The sequence below is a fragment of the Callospermophilus lateralis genome, chromosome 11 (assembly GCF_048772815.1).
Source record: "Callospermophilus lateralis isolate mCalLat2 chromosome 11, mCalLat2.hap1, whole genome shotgun sequence".
Taxonomy (NCBI): domain Eukaryota; kingdom Metazoa; phylum Chordata; class Mammalia; order Rodentia; family Sciuridae; genus Callospermophilus; species Callospermophilus lateralis.
The window spans coordinates 55,605,937-55,630,939 of record NC_135315.1 but is presented as its reverse complement, the minus strand read 5'-3'; the positions used below and the strand labels follow the sequence as shown (position 1 = coordinate 55,630,939).

Genomic DNA, 25,003 nt, shown 5'->3' with positions numbered 1-25,003 from the left:
TCTATATGCACACAATTGCCTTCCATCTAGTAAGTAATAAATTGACTTATTAATGACATAAACTTAGAGGAAGTTAAGATTTGCTTTTTGTAAATCCAGTATGTGGTTCTCTGCTGCTTTGGGCCCAGAGTAAAACAGAACTGCCCATTTACCCTCCACCCTCACCCCGCTCAAATGCTGATATGTGGTCAGGAAATGGCACCTCTGAAATAATGACTCTTTATTTATGATGGGAAGGGTGAGCCACCCACTGGAACCCTTCCCAGAAGTGACCCGTTGTAGAGCATGACTTGGACACAGTAAAGGAAGATTAGGGTACAGCCTTGGCTGTGAAATTTTTGAACATGGTACCCATACTTAAGTCAACTACGTCTCAGTTCCATTACCTGCAAGTTGGGGAAAGTATTCTCCTATCTTCTATCTCAGTGATCAATACAAAGACTATAACCGATAATGTTGAAGTGATAAGAGATGCTCAATGAACAGGGTGATTCTGTTCATCGTCGGCTTCTAAAATCAAAAGGCCTCATATATTAGGAAGCAATAGATTCCTACTGTTATCAGTTAAAAATAAATTCTCACTTCCTGACTTTACTACAGGAGGTTGAAATGGAGAACATGGATATATCATGACCAAAGATTTTTAAAGATGTGGAGAAAAACTGGAGGGGAAAGTGTGGTACCATCAGTGTCCAGAAGAGGGGGCTCCTGAATAGCTGGCAGGTATATTTGGACTTGGCAGCCTCCCCTTTTCAACCGCAAAATACACATCTGAATGTGACCTTATCCAAGGGGGCCTACAATGTGCTTTTCTCTGACTCAGCTCATCCTACCACCAAAGGCTCTTTTGTTTTCTCAAAGAGTGTTCTTCCCCGAGACTAATGAATAACAAGCGCAAGTATTTTTGTGTGCATGGTGGCTTATTTCTTCCTGCTCATTAATCTATTAGTGTTCCAATGAATTAATCAGTCTGCTGTGCTGGAGAGTTTCTACAGGGGTTCCTGCAATCAGTTCTGCCCTGTCTTGCTCCAAATCAGCTGCCAGTCCCATCATCTCCCAGAGCTTGCCTTGGGGAGGATGGGAGTAGCAGCCCTGAGTCTTGAAGCTAAGTTAGGGGGTCAAGGAGGATTTTTTAGTTTGTTTTTGTTTTTCGATTTTTTTTCTTCCCCTGCGTTGTCTAAGCACGGGGACTGTGAACATTCCAGAAGATATTGAAATGATCATTTTTTTTTTTTCTGAATAGCGTGGGGACAAAGATGACTGAACTTATGGAAATGCATAGTTTCTTTCTCTTTTTTTGAGCTTTGGGGACATTAAAGTTGTATCTGTTTGTTTTTCTCTTTTCAGCTACACAGAAGGAGAACACATTAATCTTTCTAAAAATGGATCAGAAGTGGATCCACTTCAGTGCTTAAAGACCCAGGCATAGATGTGTGAACTGGATTAGTGTATACATGAGAGGTCGCGGTGTGGCTTTGGCTAGAAAGTGCATGGTGTTCTAAAACCGTACCGATTCAAACACACACACACACACACACACACACACCTGGGCTTTGCCAAATAACATACCAGAAGCCCGCAATGTGCTGATCTTGCTCTGCAAGGTGAAGCCCAAACTCAGTAATCTGCCAAGGGAAATTTCACCAAGCTGCCTAAGTCTCTCCTCTCTAACACCTGACAGGCTTCCTTTTCTTGCAATTTTCTGCCACCTGACACTCTGGCTCATCCTTTCAGGCTGGCTCAATCCCTGGATCACTTAGGAAGCCTTTCCTAACTTGCAGTGAGGTGCCCTGTCTGCACTCCTCATGTGGCATTTCGAGGTTGCGTGAGGATGGTCACATCGGGGTATTTCCTGCCAAGGGGGTGAGGCAGACTGAAATCCAACCCCCGGTCTCCTTCCTAGACCACTGGCCTTGAGGGAGCCACCTGTGGCTGCTTGGGGAAGGAGAACCTTTTTTTTTTTTTTTTTTTTTTTTTTCAATATAAAGGAAACAAACACACCACCATCATAACCACGTTAGTACATTCAGAATATTATGCAACCATCACATCTATCTAGTTCCATTACCCATAAGACAGTCATCCCTCATTCCTTCTTCCCTTATCCACCAACGACCCAGAATGTGCTTAGATCTTGAGAGATCTGATTATTCTGAGTATTTAAAGTAAGTGGAATCATATAAATGGCTTCTTGCTGTACTGGCATAATATTTTTCCAAGGGTCATTCATTTTGCAGCAGGTATCATTATATTTTTCCTTTTCAAGGGTGTCTAATAGACAGTCTTATGGATAGACCATATTTTATGAATTCATTCATCAACTGATGGAAATTTGGGTTGGTTCCAACTTGTAACTGTTGTAAATGATACTAATATTAATACTCATGTACAAGTTTTTGTTTGAACACCTGCTTTCAAATCTTAACCTAACAGGGATAAATCTTTAACAACTGGGATGCATAGGTATGGATCAACTGGAAGGGATGGTGGCTCATATATAAGTAACTTGCCCTCCTGAACCAGCTGGATATCGGTATTAATACCATACTTCACTGAAAGATCTGGTCTTTCTTTTGGGATCCTATCATAATTTCTTGGAACAGTGAGGCTGAAGACTTTGCTAATTTGAATTATGCAAAATTTAAATATGCTGATAGAGACATTAATAACATGTCTCTTTATCTATAGCATTAGAAATCATGTGAATCATCTCCCTCTCCTTCCTCTGCAAGAATTCATCAGTTTTCACATAATGTCAAGGCTGTTGAGCTGAGTGACTTGTAAACTGGGTTTGTGCTATTGTGGTTTGGTGGGGGAGCTTTACTAGAAAATTAAAATGCCTACCATCCTGTGAGAGCATAAAGCTGTTATTTTATCATTGACTTGTGCCTCAATTTATAACCTCCCACACTTTTTCTTCTCAATCCCCAAAGAGCCATTTCAGCATTCGTTAGGCGGTGGCACTAGGACTGAGAAAACATGCTCCCAAATCAAGTAAAAGTTATTGGGTATAAAATATTACGAAGGGGCTAACTGGTTGTAACTCAGTGATAGAGTGCTTGCCTAACGTGCAGAGGCGTGGCACCATTAAAAAAAAAAAAAAAGAAGAAAAGAAAAAGAAAGAAAGAAAGAAAGAAAACCAATGACTACCAGGCAGCTAAGGAGAGAGTACTCTGTGAACTATTAGCTATAATGCTGAGAAAATTAAATACGAAAAATATATCAAATGACTACAGCTATTTGATTACAGTGAACGTGACCCCTTGTCCCTTACGTTTATTTCCGTAGGGAATTGAATGATATAGCTCTTACATTATGCAAAATCTTGTACAATATTCAACTGCCCTCAGCCTGTTTTAGGGAACTTGCAAACCCCATGTGTTTTAATCAGCCAGATCTATCTCCGGGGTGAGCTCATGAAATCTTTTAAGTCAGACATATATTAGCGGAGCTATGGTCCCCAAGAAATGCAACCGCACTGATTCCCCCCACTGCAGAAAAAGTCCATGCTGTGCTGCACGGAAAATAACATCTGGGTTCATGGGCTCTGGTGGCCTGTTTCTCAGCTCCCCATTTGTGACATTTCTAGTGGACTGGACCACCATGGGGCCATGTGATTCTCCTTATGTCATCAGACCTGAATTGGAAAGTTCTTCTCAGAGCTGGCTGTGGGCACCTGGGGCTCAGGCAGAGGAGTGGGGGCTGCCCTGTACCTACCTTTACAGCAGCATGCACAGGGATGGGGGCACTGAGGGGGCCAAGACCCTGCTTCCCTGCGTCTGGCTGATTGCTGGACTGTGAGGCGGAGTCATTTTTGTCATTTTCTGAGCCAGAAGCAAGATCCTGAAATCGAAATTTTAGCATGATTAGGACATAGGAATAAATGTTGGGTTACAGTCGAGTCATTCGAATAACGTCAGGTTACTCCCTCCAGGAAGATGACACCAAGTTTGTTGCCGGATGGAGGGTGTTTTTGAGAGAGAAAAGAGGCATCTTTAATAATGACCACAAAAGACAGGTATAGGACTGGCCTTTCTATAGGTACAGGTATGGGACTGGCCTTTCTGTGACAATGTCTACCTTGTTGAACTTAATAATGAGGTTGAAAAAGAAATGAAGAGAGCAGAGTAGGTGTAGGAATTTGGGGAGAAACATAGAACAACAAAATGGAGAGAGAGGGTGTTAGCAGTTGGAGGGAAAATTGTGTGTGGGTGGTGGGTGTAGGTGGGTGGGTGTGAGCACATACAGGTTTGTGTGTGTGTAAGCAAGCATGAATGCATGTTTGCACATGTATATGTACATGTACATACATTTATGAGTTATGTGTAGGTGTGTCTGAGTGTGTATGTATGTGTATGGATGAATTTATGCATCTGTATTTGTGTGTGTCAGGTGTATACGTACGTGCATATACATGTACACACATGAATTTATATATATATATGTATATATATATATATATATATATATATATATATATATATATATATGCTTGTGTGGATATAAGCATACGTGTGTATATGCATATGCTCATTTATATGTGTCTGTGTGTAGGAGTAAGTGTAAGTACATGTCTGGGCATGTTTATGTGTGTATATGTGTGTGCATAAACAGACATGTGCATGTATAGATGTATCAGGTATATGAGTGTATGTATACATGTATGTCTCTGTATATTATATGTGTATATATGTGTATTTGAATGTGTGTCTCTGTGTCTATACATGCAGATATGTGTTATCTGTGTGTGTGTGTGTGTGTGTGTGTGTGTGTGTGTATGATCATGCAAACCTTTACGAGAAGCATATTTCTGTCTGCTGAGGATTCCAAAAAAGGAATAATTATCTTCTCTTTCTCTCCCACATTCCTATGCTGTGACTCTGACACACAGGGGCAGGGGCTGCTGGTAATCTCCCGCTGGAGGGTCAGAAATGAGCTTCTCAGTTCTTCTCTGAGCCCTGGTACCTATCCTAGGCCCATGAAATTCTTTTCTCTCAGCGCCTCTGTGTCCTCATCTGTCAAACATGGCTTCCGAGAAAAATAATATAAAATGATTTTTGCATTTTTCCGGGCATTGTCCAGGTCTTGTTCCCCTCTCCTAGCATTAAGCAGAAAAAAAAAAAAAAAAAAAACTTGCCTTCTCCTCAAATCATTCTTAAATCAGAAGCTGAGGAATTTACTGTCAGAATAATACGTACAAATGGTCTGATATACCGTTTGATGTTATCAAAGAAGTCTGGTTGCAAAGACCAGCAGGGGAAGAAAAAAATGCTTTGAGTATAAACTCTTACACAAGAAACGCACAAATATTTCAGATCTGCTTCTTATGCCTCCTTTTCCCCTCCCAGTCCAAATTTGCTTCTTGGCTGCTTTGCATTTGCTCTGATGGAATGACAGTCACCAGTGACCAGTGAGGTTTAGGTAAACAGAGCCCCGGATATTGATTATTAATACTGTCACTGATATCTGTATATGGTACCTGGCAGTGGGAAAAATATTTCAAATACAGGTTGAATAGTTGTAATATAAAATTGCAAAATCTGAAATGGCAAGATGATGCTACAAATGGAAGATTCCATACCATGAAACTTTACGAACAGAATTGTTAGAGTTGGCATGTGGGGCCGGAAGCACTTTGGCACCTTGTGTCCACACTAGTATTTCTCCTTCATGAGGATGTGTAGAATCCCCACAGGTCTCCTTTTAGGAGCTCCATGAATACCTTCCTGTTGGGCTGAGGAAAACTCTCTGCAAGCCTGCATGTGGCTTCTAGAGGTGGATTCTCCAAGGGGTGGTGGCACTTGGTGGTGATTCTGGAGACCACGTGATTTCTCCATCTCAGGGAGACTTAGCTCCTCCTCTGTGAGAATTGGCATGATGTCACCCAGTGGAAGGGAACTGGGATCTCAAATGAGATAACTTTTGTATAGAGCACAGCGCTGTTTCTGGCCCAGAGTATGCTCCAGGCTGCTATTTATACTCATCATGGGAAATGGGCTTTCACATTGATAATGAATAAGGAATTTTTTTTTTTTTTACAATTTTATAAATTGTAATCCTCATGATATACATTAGACTTCTGAAGTTGTTCATCTTACATATTTATGACTTGGTACCCTTTGGCCGCTATACCCTCCTGTCTCACTGTTTGAATGATGAACACTTATAATGAGTGTTTTCAAAATACATCCTTTACTCTGAGGATCTGTGGATGTGTCCAGAGAGAGACGCGAGGACTGTGCTTGGGTCGGGACTGGAGACTGACTTTGAGGTGGCTGGTGGTTAGATACCTGTTCACATAGAAGCAACAGGGACCTCCCTGCTTTGTGGACAGCTGGTACTTTCCTTTTCACCCTTCTCATAAGCCCTATAATGACCGTAAGAGAAGGCTGCAAACTTTGAAATCAGTCTTGTTCTGGCACCAGGAGAGTGTCTGCCAATCACTTAACCTCACTCAAGCCTCAGTTATGGTGCCCATAAAAATGGAGATAAAAGGTATCTATCTACTCAACAAAGTAGATGATGCTCAGAAGTCATCCAGAGGGTATAGTTCTAGAGAGTCTCTCCAGTGTTTTTTTTTTTTGGGGGGGACCTTTTGTCACAACACACAGATACCTGGGCTGAAGAGAGTGAGAAGAGATAGCAACATGTCACATGATCCAGGGAGAGCGCTCCAGAGTCTCTAAGCAAAATCAGAAGCAAGCACAGTGGATTTTAAGACTATGAAGACATGATGAAATGGAGATCATTTTTATTTTTACCTGAATTGTTCCCAGAGGGCCTGCCAAAGGGGCTTCCGTGGCTTTAGCATCTGGCGGGGATCCTGCTGAGCTCTGGGGGTCTTCGCTTCGAGTCTGATCTGGAGAGAGCCCATCGCCGCTGCTGTCTTCTTCAAAGGCAAAGGCGTCTGCTGATTTGGAGAAACTCACCTGGTTTCCTGAGGGAGGAAAACCCAAGATCTGAGTCAGAGGCTTAGGAGCATCCGAGGGCTGTTGTGGAAATGCTTCTATGTGTCATCCCTACAAGAAGCACACACACACATACACCTCTCCCTGGATTTATTTAAAGTTCTGGCAAGAGTGAAGATGTATTTTTAGATTATTAGGTTTCCTAAGTGAGGACTTGTGTTCATAAAAGTGATCTGTTTGGCAGGCAAGAACGAGTGATGGATTAAAGGCTTATCATCCGTTGTTAAATTTTATTTCCAATTTTATGCATTTCTTCACATTTCCTATGGGAAATAGAAAAATCTCCGTCCAACCACCGAGATGGCTAACATCTTTTTGGAGCTGAATCAGGGAAGATACAGAGAAGCAAAGGGGAAGAGTGTATGCATCAAGACCAAAGGGGAAGGTGGTAGGAGAATGACCTGTCATAGGTTTCACAGTGACAGCAGGAACTGAGATGACAGCATGCCATGTGCATCATCTTCAAATACAAAAACAGGGCACGCAGCAAAAACAATGTTTAGCAAACTTTGCTAATAAGGATATGCTAGGCTCACTACTAAGTTTAAATTCCCAAATGTCAGAATTAGCTAATGTCACTGAAGTGTCCCAAAGAGCCATTCGACCAAAGCAAAATTGTTTATAAGAGCCATAAATATGTCTCAGAAACTTCAGTTCTGATTCTTATTTTTCTTTATTATTCAAATTTTCCTTTTATGCCTCATTTCTTTGTATCTATTTTGCCGATCCCACATGCAGACCCTCTTCCTCAGTTCCCCGCATGGTCTTTCTAGGGCAGCAGATAAGTTGTCGTGGGAGGTAGGTTATCAGACCAGATGGGCCCATAATGACATCCTTCTAATGTCCCTTCCATTTGGCGTGGCCAACTTTCCTCTGGTTTATTATCCAACTGTACAGTACACAGTGTGCTGAAGCCACATAGCTCTCCTGACCCGATTCCAAGCACTGCTCTTCGAAAGGAATTTAGGTATTATCAGGAAGTTTTCCAGCCTCCTATAATCACACTCACAAGAACTTTTGACTCTTGCTCGGGGGAGATAAGAGAAGGGAGCTCTCACTGCAGTGATTGGAAAGGCAACGAGAAGCTGGAAGTAATGGAACAAATGTGGCTTTGGGCTTGTCATCGCTGCCACTGCTGGCATCTGTCATGGACCCTGGTGTGGACATCCAGTGTCAAATCAGGAAAGAGGCCAGGCAAGGACAAGGCAAGTGGAAACTCCACTCACTGTCCCCACGGGTAGCATACTAACCTGAGGGGGCTTGCACACCCGTGTTTCTGCTCCATGAGTTGTTTTTAAAAAGTCCTCATTGCTGTGCTACCGTTACCAAAGTAATGATGTCCATTATAAAACTTAACTCAGACGATAATGCCTAATGGGTGCCATCTGCCTTCTGTTCATAATTGGTTCTCTCTTCTGGATTTAACTGGATGCATGTGACAAGGTGTTTACCCACACATTTAAAAAATATTTCATGAAGGCGGGACTGGGTAAAATATTTTATTTATGGACTGGGGAGGTAGCCCAGTGGTGGAGTGCTTGCCTGGCATGTATGGGAAGCTGGGGTCAATCCCCAGCACTGCAAAGAAAAAAAGATGTTCTGAAACTTCCTCTCCCTTCCACACTCTACAGTGTTTCTTGGAGATCTTTCCATGGGAGAACATAGAGATCTTCCTCAATTTTTAAGAAATAGCCACAGTATTCCATTGTATGGATAGAAACTTTTAAACGTATCCTTGCACTTTATTTAACTAGAAAAGATTGAAATACAAGAGTCCAGAGAAATAATAGGAAACTTCTCTTTACCTAAGATCTGAAATCAATGTTCACATTTTCCCCTAATTGGGTCAGGAACCTGTTTATATTCTAGCAGGGAGGTTTCACTAGGTATTCAACAAATGCCACTTTTTCTTTGAGATCAGGGAGGTCTTCCTGCTCTTAGCAAAATTTCGACTCTGCAAATAGCCTCTGTATGTCCTTTTCATGCAATATGAATGACTCTATATGTCATTTTTCCTTTCTCGAAGAGATGTTTTGCCTGAGATCTCCTAAGGAAGGTCATTCCAGTTCTTCCAGGAGCATCTGCCCATTGTCAGCTCAATCCATACCTTTCTTGGCAAACTATGCTTTCATTCGAATTTAAGGCCCAATTTATTTGTGGAAGTAAAGGTTTTGTCCCTGTTAAAAAGGATCACACTTATTATTGAGGGCCAAGTAGGCAGGGGAGACAGTGGGGAGGTGTTAAGTGTTTCCCAACCCAGAAATTAGGGACTTTCATGGAGATATACTTATATAACTTGAGCCAACACTATTCACAGTCAGAGAATCCTGCACATGACCTTGTTAGCCCCTGAGGAAAGCCAGTCTTCTCTGAACAAGAGGAGCTCCCCTCTGAAATCTGCATTTTCTTACATCTCCCTCCTACTTCCTGTACTCTAAATGGAATGGGGTTTCTCTGTGTGGTCTGATGCTTCATGTGACAAAGACTCCCACCCAACTCCAGGCAGAGTGCGTACAAATTAGGGGGAATAAACCAAATTGCAAAGTTGTCCCATATTCTAATAAGTGGGTAGGAGTGTTCAAAGAAAGGGAAAGAAAGCGAATGGTTCCTCCTCTTCTCTTCTGATGACCTCACTTTCAGGTGGAGAGAAAGCAAGTGGTAAAGATAGCAGGTCTCGCTGGGAGTGGTGGTGTACACCTGTGATTCCAGGGACTTGTGAGGCTGAGGCGGGAAGATGGCAAGTGGAGGCCAGCCTCAGCAACTTTGCAAAACTCTCAGCAACTTAGTGAGATCTTGTCTCAAAAAAAAAAAAAAAAAATTAGAAGGTCTGAGGATGTGGCTCAGCGGTAGAGTGGCCCTGGATTCAATCCCTAGTAACAGGGGAAATAAAAAGAAAAAGAAAAAGAAATGCAGGTGGTCTCAGTAAGGCCCTCTTAGTGGTTCAAGAAGTCAGAGCAGGGGCCCATTTTCTCATCTCTGCTTTTCAGATAAAGTCATTGCATGGCTCATTCCACTCAGCTATTAAGAGACTGAACTAAGACTGAAGTTCCAGCCTTTGGACTCTCAGAGACACCCTGCAGAGGGGGTGGCAAAATCAATTACCCTCCCTGCCAGCCATCAGGTGGGGCCATCTGTTGTTTAGGGAACACTGTCAATCTACTCTGTTGGTTGAGGGTCAGGGAGGGCAGGAGTCACATAGAGAATGACCAACATCTGCACACATCATGTACTGAGGACACCCCTATAGTTCCATAAAATCTTGTAGTACAGGAATTTTTGAGATTTGAGGAACTGAATGTGACATTTGATTGTGAGAAACAAAAGAGATTCTGGGAAGGGAGATCAGGATGAGTTTTATTTTCACCGTGTCAGGAAAGAGTTAAAAGAATTGTGGAAGCCCTGTGGTTGCCCCCAGTATATCCACATGGTTAAATAAGTTTCTAACAATCATGCGGTCACTGACACCCTTCCACTCTGACATCTGTCTGTTGGTGACCACAGATTGAGGCACTAGAATGATGTGCCAAAGCCTTGCGGTAGAGTAATTGGAATAAAGGAATCTGTGAAGTTGGCTCTCCATATCCACAGATCCTGCATCTGAGGCTTAAAAATCAACTGCAGATTGAAAAAAAAATATTCAGAAAAAAAAGTTGTGTCTGTACTGAACACATACAGACTTTCTCCCCTTGACGTTGCTCCCTAAGCAAGACAGTACAATAACTTTTTATACAGCATTCACATGGAAGTAGGTATGATAAGTAATTTAGAGATGGTTTAAGGTATAAGGGAGGATGCCAGATGCCCCAGTCTGCCTTTTTATCTAAGGGACCCTGGGAGGTCCTGGAACTAATGCTGTGCTGATACTGAGGGATGATTGCCATCAGTTCTATTTTCCCCAGGACTAAGGGTGGGGGGAGGCTTCCTCAATTCTTTCATTCGTTTCCACACCTCACACTTTAAGAAGAGTAGAGATAAGCTGAAACACAATCAGATAAGCTAAGGTGAAGGGAAGAGAAGGAAAGCCAGGAGACACGGGGCTATCTGTGTATCTCCATGGGAAATAATCGGAGGATCTGTCAAGGACCAGATTGCCAGGGAAGTGTTAGTGGTGGTTAGACAGAGTTAGATAGCCATGGGGACTGTCCACGGAGTCTCCTGGAGGAGGTGAGATGGAATGGAGACCGCAATGACAGTCAGATGTGGCAGGACAACAGAAAAGGAGAAGTGGAGGGGGGGCATTTGATGATGATGGGGAGAAAGGAAAAGAAACTGTTAGAGTGTCCAGCAGGAGAGCTGGAGTGGAGAGGGTGAGGAAGAATTTTTTTGTTTTTTCCCCAGCCAGGGGAGAGAATTATTTTACTTCACTAAGCATTTAAAAAGGCTTCCTTGTTTAAGTCAAGGTGACCAGGAAGACATGAATCAAATGTAAGGTCGTTGTTTAAAGCCAAATGGGTGAGTTGTGCAAGCCCCAAACATGATGCTTATGTTATCTAAAAAGCATGATGTGCCAGGTCAGAGTATACCAACAGACACATTGAGCACCACTTACGGCTGTCCCACCATGAGGGCACCTGCCAATCGCCACTCCTCCAGGACAAGTGATCTGGATTGCCACTGCCAGGGCAGAAGACAGGAAAAGGGCAGGGAGCCCACATAGCTACTCAGCTCAGTTCCTGTTGATAACAAGAATGGCAGAGGCAGAGAAGCCACTGAGAGCAAACAGCAGTGGCTTCCTTTCATTCAATGTATGTGATTTTCAGTGTGGTCTATAACAACATCTTGATTCTGGAATCAGAGGCTCATGTCCCCGCCCCCCACCCCCCACCCCTGAGTTCTACCACATTAGTGGGAATGTAGCTATTGGCAACCCATTTAACCTTTCTGAGCCTCAGTTTCCCTATCTCTAAAATGGGAACAATCATAATAGCTACTACCTCCCGGGGTTTCAAGGAGATGACACATGTAAAGCATTAAGCACAGTCTCTGGCGAGTAAGTGCCCAATAATTTCTAGCTGCTATTATTGTTCTTATTGTTTTTGTTAGAAGCATCTGCTGGTCTCCAGTTTAACATTATCAAAAATAAAATGACCACCCGGGAGGCAGTTTATTCTGTGGTCAATTTTGCAAAGTTCAGCACAACTCCAGATGCAGAAAAACGGGTTTGTCCTGAGAGGTTCATTCTGGGAAAGTAAAAGCAGAGATTCTCCAAAGTAGGAGGAGGAGGAGTGTGGCTGGAAAGACCGCCTATGGCTCACTCTCCTTCCTGGTTCAAGCCAGGCTCATGCAAAGAGGGACAAAGGTCAGCTTATCAGACTGCCTCTGGAACAACCAAAGTCTATCTGCAGTTGTGACCCTGGGCCTCTGCTCCAATCTCCCACGGTGGGGAGACTGGCTGGGAGCTGTTGGAGAGCAGAGCGCTGGCTATTGTCCCTGCAGACACATCAGGCAGTGTGATGACAAGGACCTGCTTTGGGAAGCCCTGACATCATCCTCTGGCTATGCCCATAGAGCTGGCTCTGGGCACTGGCCCCTTGGGGACCTGGGACTGGCGACTCTGGTCTCTGAGCTTTTTCCCTCTCCCTCTTGAAGTGATTAGATGAATGAGTCAGTTGTACTTTCCTCTGCATAAACATTAAAAAAAAAAAATTCTAAGATTAAAGTGAGATAACTGGAGGCCTAGTTACCTTTCTGCTGGGAACCTCCACCAAGGGCTGCAAAGTGTAAAGCGACCCATGTGGAGCTATTTTAATTTGTGGATGGACCACCTCCTTACATCCTTTCTTAAGACGGTGAAGCAGACTCTTCCTAAGGGAGAGCATTCACGCCTGAAAGCAGCTACTGTTTAAATGTGGCTCTTGCCTAAAGATGCTTGAATAGACCTAGCAGTTTGTCGATTGAAACTTTTATTCTCTTGAAATCCAGCCCCTACTTGGGCACGCCCTGTCCACTCCTCAATGATGCAGGGATGACTTCAACAAGAAGGAGGTCTTTCCCTGCCCTGGACAACACCAGCAGGGTCAAGGAGCCGTCTCCCTCTCCCAGTGCTTATCCTTTCCTCCCTGCTACTCCCTCACGCCCCCAAACTACCCGCTCTCTGGTTCTCCAATCCCATCCCCATTTTCCCAGAACTCTTCCTCAGAAAAGCGTTTGTCCTATACGCCTTAGTGCGTTTCTTTCCCCCAAGGATCATTTGTACTTTGGAAGTGATTCCTCGTTGTGAAATGATAGATGCTGTTCATGAGAAAGTTATGCCAAAGCAAACTTTTTCCTTCTTATGCCAAAGCAAACAACCCTACCATCTGGCTCAGGGCCGTGGTTATTGTATATTTGCCTTTAACATGAATGATCAGAAGGTCAAGACTTCCAGACTCTGAAGAGAAACTGGATTATTGGTGAAGAGGAGGGCTCGGTTATGCAGTCCCAAGCCTGCGGGGGCCCAGGTGAGCATAGAGTAATACAGAGTCCCTCAGAAATGAGGGAGAAATGAGTGATCTCTACACCAGCTCTGGTGGGTCAGACAGGTTGCTTTCTATATTAAAGGTGTATATGGCGATTAAAATAACTACTGCTTCCTTGTCAATGGGGCTACATGTTCTGAATCAGTGGTTAATTGTGCTCAAAAGTAACTGAAAACCTGGCTCCGGGTGGAAACCTGATCCAGTCCAAGGGTAAGATAAGAACACGTTGAGAGGAGATGCTTGTCTACTGGAGCTGAAAATGAGAACCCACCCATCATTTGAAGAGTTAGGAAATCCAATTTCTGTTTCAGAGGATTCATCACTGATGGATAGAAATGCATTGATTTATGGGTATTGATTTTATATCCTGCTACTTTGCTGAAATCATTAATTAATTCTAAAAGTTTTCTGGTGGAGTTTTTTGGGTCCTCGAAGTCTAGAATCATGTCATTAGCAAATAATGATAGTTTGAGTTCTTCTTTTCCTATTAGTATCCCTTTAATTTCTTTTGTCTGTCTAGTTGCTCTGGCTAGAGGTTCAAGGACTATGATCATTAGAAGTGGTGAAAGAGGGCATCCCTGTCTTGTTCCAGTTTTTAGAGGAAATGCTTCCAATTTTTTTTTTCCATTTAGATTGATGTTGGCCTTGAGTTTAGCATAGATAGCTTTTACAATGTTGAGGTATGTTCCTACTATCCCTAGTTTTTCTAGTGTTTTGAACATGAAAGGGAGCTGTATTTTGTCAAGTGCTTTCTCTGCATTAATTGACATGATAATATGATTCTTACCTTTAAGTCTATTGATGTGATAAATTATATTTATTCATTTCCGTATGTTGAACCAACCTTGCATCCCTAGAATGAACCTCACTTGATCATGGTGAAAACTACCCCATTCAAAATAGCCTCAAAAAACCAAAAAAAACCAGAAAAACTTGGGAATCAACTTAACAAAAAAGGTAAAAGACCTCTACAATGAAAACTATAGAACACTAAAGAAATAAATGGGAAGATCTCCCATGCTCTTAGATAGGCAAAATTAATATTGCCCAAATGGCCATCCTACCCAAAGTGCTATACAGATTCAACGCGATTCCAATTAATATATCCCATCATCATTCTTTATAGAAACAGAAAAAGTAATCATGAAATTCATTTGGAAAAATAAGAGATCCAAAATAGCCAAAGCAATCCTTAACAAAAAAAAGTGAAGCAGGAGGCAGCACAATATCAGACCCTTAAACTATACTACAAAGCTAAAATAACAAAAACAGCATAGTATTGGCACCAAAATAGACATGTAGACCAAAGGTACAGAATAGAAGACACACAGACAAACCCACATAAATGCAGTTGTTTCATACCAGACAAAGGAGCCAAAAACATACATTGGAGAAAAGATAGCCTCTTCAGCAAATGGTGCTGGGAGAACTAGAAATCCATCTGTAGCAAAATGAAACTAAACCCCTATTTCTCACCATGCACAAAACTCAACTCAAAGTGGATCAAGGACCTAAGAATTAGACCAGAGACTCTGTGTCTAATAGAGGAAAAAGTAGGCCCAAATCTTCATCATATCAGATTAGGCTCCGACTTCCTTAATAAAATTCCTAAAGCACAAGAAATAAAATCAAGAATTTAATAAATGGGATAGACTCAAACTAAAAAGCTTCTTCTCAGCAAAAGAAACAATCAAAGTGGTGAAGAAAGGGATCAATTTTTGGGAGCATATTTTTGCCACATGCACATCAGATAGAGTACTAATCTCCAGGATATCTAAAGAACTCAAAAAACTTAACACCCCCAAAAAACAAACAACTCGATCAGTAAATGGGCTAAGGAGCTGAACAGACACGTCTTAGAAGAAGATATACACTCGATCAACAAATATATGAAATAATGTTCAACATCTCTAGTAATTAGAGAAATGCAAATCAAAACTACTCTAAGATTTCATCTCATGCTAGTCAGAATGGCAGTTTTCAAGAATATAGACAACACTAAGTGTTGATAAGGATGTGGGGGAGAAGGTACACTCATACATTGCTGGTGGGACTGCAAGTTGGTGCACCAATCTGGAAAGCAATATGGAGATTCCTTACAAAATTGGAATGGAACCACTATTTGACCCAATTATCCTACTCTTTGCTCTACACCCAAAGGACTTAAAATCAGCATACTACAGTAATGCAACCACATCAATGTTTATAGCAGCTCAATTCACAATAGCTAAACTGTGGAATCACCCTAGATGCCCTTCAATAGATGAACAGATAAAGAAACTGTGATATATATATATATATATATATATATATATATATATATATATATATATATATATATACCTAATGGAATATTACTCAGCATTAAAATAGAATAAAATTATGGCATTTGCAGGTAAATGGGTGAAGTTGGAGAATATCATGCTAAGAGAAGCAAGCCAATCCCCCAAACCCAAAGGCTAAATATTCTCTCTGATAAGTGGATGCTGATCCATAATGCGGGGGGGGGGGGAGAAGGGAAGGTAAGACAAAAACTTTGATTGAGCAAAGGGGAGTGAGGGTAGGGGAAAGGGTATGGGGGGGCAGGGAAGATGGTGGAATGAGATGACATCATTACCCTAGGTACTTGATGTCTGCACACATTGTATGACACTACAACATGTACAACTAGAGAAATGAAAAGTTGTGCTGCAATTGTGTACAATGAATCAAAATGCATTCTGTTCTCATATATACCTAATTAAAATAATTAAATAAATTAATTTTATAAAAGAGCTCGGAAATCCAACTGGAATCTGTTTCATTCAAGCCAGACGTCAGTCATCTGGACGATATACAACTTCTTTGGGAGCTAAGGCATGTTTATGTCAGGGGAAGAAATCACTCTGATGACTAGTGAAAGAATTAACAAATCAGGAGCAGCCCCCTGGGGTCTCACAATGGAGGGATATTTAGGTAATGATAACCACTAGCAAGCTGAAAAAGGCCATGCTGAACTCCAGTGTGTAATTTCTGTTCTCAGAAATCATCACTCCCATGTAACATCATGTCCTCTGCATTCAGTGTTCCAACCTGATAAGTGTTTTTTTTTTTTTTTTTTTTTTTTTTTGCAAAAGGGAGACAGACAATTAGGCATGTAATCTCAGAGGCGGCTATGTGGAAGCTCAAGCCCTGTGCTGCAGCACAGGATGCTGTTCCAGAATGAAGCCTCCAGGTGGAATCTCTACGCCTCTACTGTCTCAGACAATAAACTCACAGGCTGGAAGTGGGATCAACAGCTGGCACGCTGAGGGAGAGGAAAATGTGGTGCAGAAAAGTTGGGAGAGAAGAGGCTTAGGTGTGGTTATTCCACTAAATGCAAGAGGAGTGACATCTGGAATGAGAAGAAAAAAAATCACAAAGTGGATAGGGAAAGTTCTCGGTCAGAAACGGCCCTCCCTGAGTTGGGAGAGGTTCTAGATTATTCTCATAGAGTTGGAGAATGGTTGGTCTTTCATGGTGTTTGGAGGAAGGGAGACAATGACTGAGTGGTCCTCTCAGAGCTTGGCAGCAACACAGAAACACAGCTGCAGAGAGAGCTGGACAATGTAAACACAACTGGGACAGCACGTGGATAGAGGAGGGGAAATACACAGAGGCCAGGACAGTGGTACACGGTAGAACCGCAACTCAGAGTCACCACCTCACCACGGAGGAGAGATGATCATGAGTGACAGGTGGAAAAGTGGGCTGGTTCATCCTTGCTCCTGGAAATCCACTCCAACTCCCATCTCTACAGCTGGCCTCTAAGCATTCCTCTCTGTCTTACTGACCTTCCCATTAAGTGATCACATGCCCGCGGAACTCATGCACATTGGAAGAATCGCCACTAAAGAGAGGATGTTGCATTGAGAGACAGGTGCACAATTCCCTAGAATAAGAGTCTGCTGCTGGATTTTTCTTGCAGCCTAATATATAGTCTCTTCCACTTTCTGTAACCCTTTCTTCTGTTGTTCTACACAGATCTCCTGCTCCTTCCTTAAATACTGGAAACCCTTCCATTCTTCTCGGTTGCTTTATTACTCTTCTTTAAAATTACATTTCCCCTGGTTGGGGAATTAGAAAAATGTTTGTATTTATTCCCTTAAATGAGGAGCTTTTGAAGTTTGAACCTCCCTCTGATTTTTAAGATACAATTTAAGCTGCTTTAAAAAAATATTTATTTTTTTAGTTTTATTTAGATGCCATACCTTTATTTTATTTATTTTTAGGTGGTGCTGAGGGTCGAACCCAGGGTCTTGCACATGCTAGGCGAATGCTCTACCGCTGAGGCACAATCCCAGCCCCTTAAGCGGCTTTTATCATATAACCAGGGCTTGACTTCTCTGTTTATCTATTCCTCTCCTTTTGGCATACACAAATCATTATAATAAAAGCTAAAGAAAAGTTATTAAAAAATACTCATAAGAAAGGTACAGGGCCCCTATGGTGTTAAAAACAACAGATTGTTGAAATAATATCTAAAATTTCCAGCCTGCAGAAAAATATGAAAAAATTATATGAAAAAAATTATAAATTCTTTTGTGACACTACACATAGAAGGTCCTTGGTGTATGTTGGTTTCACTCATGACTTTTCAGCTTGATAAAGATGCAAAAGCAATAGGCATCCAGAAGAAACTTGACTTTGAATTTTGAGGTTTTGTCTTTTCCCAGGCTAGTGACAGACATGGGATACTCTGTCATGAAGGTGGGCAGCACAGCTTTCATCAGTCACACCATCTCCAGGGGAAACGACTGGTACCCTACAGTGGGTGTTGCTAAGCTAGGATGCTCCATAGCTTATGCCTTTCCGACTTAAGATAGCTTTGATTTTGGATGGGTTTGTTGGGACATGACCCTCTCACCAGTGAAGGAAAATCTGCAGAGCTTTGGCATTTAAATCTGAGAAATAGAAAAGCAACCTAGAGTAATATTATTTATGAATATTGTGACAAACAGTGTTGGCTATTTGTCAAAATTTATGCTCCCCCTTCCGTAGTATAGAGCTATTCCGTAGTACAGAGCTATTTCTCAGCCATGTGTACTGTTCTCACAGTGGAATGTGAGCAGAAGTGATGTGCTCATTTCCAGGAAGAGTAAGTAAGTTCGTGAGGGGGCTTCTCCATCTTTCTTCCCCGCCCCTCCTTTACTGGCAAGAATCAGAGGATGGGGAGGCTCTAGGGCAGGAAAACTGTGGCCTGTGGGCCTGCTGCCTGTTTTTGTAAATGGAGTCTTACTGGAACCCAGCCATGCCCATTTGTTTACTTATTGCTATGGCTACTTTCACACTACAACCGCAGAGCTGAGCAGTTGTGACAGACGCGGCCTAAAGCATTTACTATCTGGTCTTCAAGAGAGCCTATTCTCTGCACATGATGGAAGGAATCTTCCACAGAGGACTTGCCATGGAGAAGGACCTTTCTTAGGAACAAGAAATAAACTTCTCTTGTTAAGAAGTTTTTTGGTTTGTTTTGCAGCTAGTGAGATTCCAACTAATGATGACATAGATGGGAAATCCCAAATAAAACACTAGCAAATTCTAAAAACAAAATTCATGAAAAATTGTTTCCAGAAATTTCAGGACAGTTGGAAAGGTGGCAAATCCACATGGTTAGGTTAAAGAAGAAATCCACACCATCATCTTTTCATATGTTTTGAAAGCATTTAAGATCCTCGATATTCATCTTATAAACTATTCTTACTAGAATAGGAATAGAAAAATACTTCCAAAGAATATACAACCTATACCAAAAGCTAATATCACATATAGAAGTGAAGGAATATGAATATTCCCTTTTTTTAAAAAATGAAAATATGCTATCATCAGTATAACTTAACAAAAAATTATATAGCACGATATATTGCTTCTGATGCACTGTAAACATACCTATAATAACAGTATCCTGCTATGTAACATATTCATAATTATTAAATTGTATTATATATATTAACATATTATTTATTGCATATATAAATTATATGTCCTTTATATGTCACATGCTTAATCTTATAATTAAGTTGGACATTTATATATGATGTAGATATTATGGATTTAATAAAATATAGTATTTGATTCATATAGCATGTTACACTATATAATATATGTAATTTATATAAAATTTACATAGCTTGCAAATACAAATATATGGTATAAAGGATTAATAAATATATGAAAATTATATATAACATGTCATAAATATTTCATACACACTTTTAAAAATGATGTTAATTATATAGCATGCTAGTATTATGATGTTGCTTTTCAAGTACCAGTCAAGGCACCAATACAGAAAAAAAACAAAGAAGCAGGAAATAAATTTATGTTATTTGTAGATACATGTTTGTGAACCTAAACAATGTGATTAATTGAGAAACTATTAGAACTATTGAGAAAATCTTATAGATGCTCAGTTAAAAAATAAATGTGCAAAATTAATAGGTTTTCCATATGTTAACAATAATCCATGTGACTTCACTTAAAACAAGAACAAGCTTTGCTAAGAGGAATTTTTAAAAAATTGAATAAGTGGAGAGGGATGCTATAATTCTGCCTTGGAAGAATTAGAATGTTTTAAATATATGAGTTCATCATAAATTAGCCTATAAATTCATTGCAATCCCAAGAAAAATTCTAACAGGATTGAAGTTGGCGTATGAAAAAGAGATTACAATTTGTACCTAAAATACAATTCTGAGCTTGATGTGGTGGTACACACTTGTAATTTCAAACCTTGAGGGTCTCAAGCTCAAAGCCAGCCTCAGCAACTTAACAAGGCTCTAAGCAACTCAGGGAGATCCTCAATCTAAATAAAATACAAAAAGGGCTGGGGATGTGGCTCAGTAGTTAATTGCCCCTGAGTTCAATCCCATGTAACAAAGAAGGAAAAAATAAATAAACCACTCTAACAATATCCAAGGAACATTAGGAAACTTAGAGCACTGTAAGGAAGATTTCAAAAATAGATATCAAGATGAATTGTCAAATACATTATAAAATTGTGGGAAAAATAAAATTAGACTATTAAATTCAACTAAGCACTTTAAATAAAATTTCAGATGCATTCAGGATTTAAATGTAAAACTGAAGTACTTTGAGGAGATAATCATGGTGAATAAACTATATGCGAGCTATGAAACTATACTCTTTTTCTTTGTAGTTTCTAGAATAGATTTAACTATACAAAAATCTAAAATCGCCATAGGTTAAACCACTGTACACAAAATCAAAAGGCAAAGGACAGACTGGTGAAAAGATGAACAGTGCCTGTGACAGATGGGGAGGACTCCCCCCTATATAAATAGCACACACAAAGCAGTAAGGAGAAATACGCCCAGCAGGAAGAAGAAAGGAAAAGCCACAAATCAGCAATGACATACAACCGCATGGAAAAATAGAGTCTCCCTGTAAACCAAAGAATGCAGATTTAATTAAGATCTGTTGCCTATCATACAAAAAATAAAAAAATAAATAAACTCACAAACTTGCAATAGAATGTTTTAAGAAATGATAAGAGATTGCCCGAGGAAGACTTTTCTCCGGCTCTGACATCCATCCTATCAGGGTAATGATGGAGAGAGAGCACTTGAGCACTCGAGGCCAAGTTCAAAGGCAGAAGATATTTAGTGTGGAGGGAGAGGGTGAGGAATAGAGAAAATCACAATGGGATATGTAAGTGGGCACCGAGAGAGGAGTCAATTCACTTTCCCAGAGTTGATATTTTCTTTTTGGTTGTTTTTAGTTACACGTGAGGGTAGAATCCATTTGACATAATAATAAAAAGCATGAAATATATCCTGTTCTAATTCAAACCCCAATACCTCTCCTTCCCCTTCCCTTTCTCCACCCCCTGCTCCCTTCCCTCTATTGATCTTTCGGCCATTTATCCACAGTTAAATATTTTTAAATGAATACAGATTCCAAATGTATCCATTTATGTGGCCTCTGAATGCATGAGAAAGAGTGAAATTTCAGAATACGCATAAACGTGATGATAAGCTTCATAACAAACTTAGTTTTTGATTAAAAATGCCCTTATACAGACCTGGAGGCAAGATATTGAAACAAATATATATATATATATATATATATATATATATATATATATATATATATATATATATATTACTAAATAACAGGTATCGGGAGTTCTCACAGCTGTTTGTGGGCCTGACTGGAAGAAAGTCAGTCTACCCATATGACTCTTTAGCCCCCCTTTCTCCTTCTACCACTGTTTCCCCAGGTTTCACCTCATGTCCCCCACATGAATTCATCACTCGAAGGATTTTGGGGTCCACTTGGTGCCAATTGTTTAAGAGGTCTACAAAATGATTTTACTCAGTTTATGACAGCATTAATGTGTATGTCTCCTCCTTGAATATTGGAACTTTGACCCCATGGAGCACAGCATATTCACATGCACTGTGTAAAGTGAACCTCATTCCCAGGAGCCTGGTAAGGTTATCTCCATCTTGGTCACTTGGGTAAGCCCTGGCAACATAACAGCCAAACTGGGCTTGAAATCCAGCTGTTCTGGTTCAGGGCTAGTGCTCTCTCTACTAGACTGGTCCACCCCCTCTTTAAAAAAGGGAGTTAAAGAGGGCTGTGACCATGGCTCCTAAGCATGGGACCAGGCAGGGGACCTGTTTTGAAGAATACATCCAGTTAGGTTGTCAACCTGTCTGAGTAGAGCAAAGGTGGCCTGTGTTGACCTGACCTTGGAGTGTTTGTGGCTGAATTCCTTCCCCACCCCTAAGAAGAAATGCTCAGGGGCGTATGTTGGGCGTATGTTGGCATGGCTTTTGTCCAGTGAAAGACCACTACCCACAAAGTCCCTAGCATGTTGAGCTTTAATTGCCTTTGAGCATCCAGGGGCAGGCGTGCGATTTGTTCAAACTACCTTTTATGGCTTCTTTCACAGCAGAATCTACGGGGAGTATGTTCTTCTCCACCAGCTCCAGTGGCCCTGGTCGGAGAGCAATCTTTTCATTGAGATCATCGGCGAGGCGGGCTCTTTTCAACTTCATCTGAACAGTTGGAATGGACCTCTCTGCAGTGGAGGCTGAAGGGTTGAAATGAAAGCGATCACTTTTAGAATCTGATGTCCTTTTTTTTTTTTTGGCTAGTGGTTACAAAACATTGTGTCACACTTTGCTCTACTATCCTAATAATTTCTCAATGTAATCATCATCACTTCACAGGGATTAGCACCAAAGACCAGACACTTCCAAATAAAGGCAAATAGTGAGGCACATAGAAAAGTTAGAGAAACTTGCTTCGTGAGGATTTTGTGGAAAGAATATGCAATTTGGCAATTTCTTAAGAAGCAGTCCATGGTGTCTATGTGGCCTGCCTGACCCTATGGCTACAGGATTTGGATAGTGAATAGCACAGGCTGAACCTGCAGTAAATTTGATCTCTGGTGACAGTTTGTAGTAGTAGTAGAAATATGACTTCTTAGGGGCTTTAGTCTTCTCAATGCTATGATACTGACTTGACAGTCAAATGTCCAGTTTGGTCATAACAGAAAAAAATTTTCCTGTGAAACCATGATTTAATCAGAGGGGTGTTAAAGAATTGAATTTATCCAACATGCAGTTTCTCATCATTTGTAGGTTAAGAAAGGTCATGTAACAGATCCCTAAATCCACCCCTACATGGAAGACATCAGATTTCCTCTTTAGGGTGGATGCTGACTCATTTCTGTGGAAGAACTTTGAAGGATAACCCAGACAACCTATTGCTTTAATGGGGGAAATGTAAGTCCAGATTCAATAAGAGTTTGCAGCTTTGCTCTCAACTTTGCAAATTTAGAAGATGAGATCAAGCCTCCAAGTTCCATTATTCTACCATTATTACCCTACTAATCTAAACTTTGTGTCGCTGACTGATCTAGAATTCTCCATACAGGAGAGGTCTGGGAAGGTCTAATCAGTTGCAATAGATCAGGTTTGTCTAGAAGCTGCATATACGATAAAGGGAACATCTGTACTACAAACCAAAGAATGAGGATGCTAAACCTCACTTCTCCCCAGACCACCCCTTGCGAGACTTCCTGGTTCAGCATATTCTGATCCATTCTGCATACACACCCAGTACTAATTTTCAACAAGTCTTGTCTTCTTGTATCCTTCTACAAAAGATGATCCTCTCCATCTGGGTCTCTCAAACTGGTTTTCCAAGTCTGCTACATACTGAATCTCCTCTCTTCCTGACCATTGCTATCCATTCCAAACCTACCACCCCAATGAGCTTTGGCCCTTTTGTACACTCCCATGTCTCACAAAATCACCTCTGTACCTTTGCTTACTTTCTCTCCCCAACCTGAAATTCTTCTATTCTACTCCTCACCATGAGCTTCTCTTTTAGGTCCATGATCAAAGCCTAACTAATTTCTCCTGTTCTCATTTTTATAATTTTTTTTCTGTACCTAATTTTTTCCTGTTCTTTGCTTTATTGCCTCTAGAAATTATGGGCACTGGCCCCTCATCTTATATTGCTGCTTCTGAATTTAGATAATAAAAGTACTGGAGGACCGAACCCATATTTCATCTAACTAATCTTTGGTACTCCAGGACGCTAATTCCCAATTTCTGTTGGGGAGAAGAGAGAATTCCATGAGAATTCCACCTGTGGCATATGACATAAACCAGGGATTACTCACAGTCTGATATTTTAACTCAAAACCATAATAATGCAGGGAATAACTCTTGTGTGCTTATGTGTGTGCTGGGGATTGAACTCAGGACCTTGCATATGCTAAGCAAGGCTTCTAGTGCTAAGCTACACCCCTAGCCTCAGAAATAACATATCTTGTGCCTTTTTGTTATAGCATCACTACCTACTCATTATCATAAAGGTAAATAATGCCCAAAAAAGCATTTCAAAGAAGTGGCCTCAGAAACACCTCACTCAGAGTTAATGACTTTTAATACTTGGGTGTTTTTCTTAGTTAGTTATATTTATTGTTAGGTTTATATTTTTTTACTCAGACTTTGACTTTAAATGCAGTTTACTTATTTTTTCTTTCCAGAATTTAGCTATAAATACAATTTTGTTTTCTGCTTCTTTGGCTAAACATCTTGTAAGCCTTTTCTCATTAAGTGGTTATTCTTTGAAACCCTTGCTTGGAGTTGGCTATGTGGAATTCATTCATACCACACAGATGATCCACAATTTGTTTGGCTAATTTCCTATTGTTGGACTTTCACTGTTTTGCCATCTAAAGTAATTCCATGATAACATCACTGTATATAAATCTTTGTAGGTCTGATCTTTTTCTTTAAATAAAATACTAGACATTGTATCATAAGGACAAAGGGTAGATACATTTTTCAAGGACTTTGATACACCTTCTAGAAATGTCGATCTCATGATACGCCCACCATCCGTGTGTAAAGAATGCACGTATTTCCCATACCCTTGCTACATATAATGTTGATTTTTATTTGCTAACTTTATCATTGAAAATTCTATTATCTCCATTGAAATGGCATTTCTTGGATTATTTGTGCAGCTGCAGTTTTTTGATGACACACAAAATGTTGTCACTGCAAAGAG

At 40.7% G+C, this 25,003-nt stretch overlaps 1 protein-coding gene across 2 annotated transcripts in view; it reads right to left on the bottom strand.

The window, feature by feature from the left end:
* Nucleotides 1-25,003, bottom strand: part of Myocd (myocardin) — a 56,318-nt gene that overhangs the window by 19,519 nt on the left and 11,796 nt on the right. For both annotated transcript variants that reach the window (XM_076870471.1, XM_076870472.1), the window contains 3 exons: nucleotides 22,344-22,505; nucleotides 6,762-6,937; nucleotides 3,718-3,843 (listed from right to left, as the gene is read on the bottom strand). In XM_076870471.1, coding sequence (XP_076726586.1) covers nucleotides 3,718-3,843; nucleotides 6,762-6,937; nucleotides 22,344-22,505 — 464 coding nt within the window. The remainder of the gene's footprint in view (nucleotides 1-3,717; nucleotides 3,844-6,761; nucleotides 6,938-22,343; nucleotides 22,506-25,003) is intronic.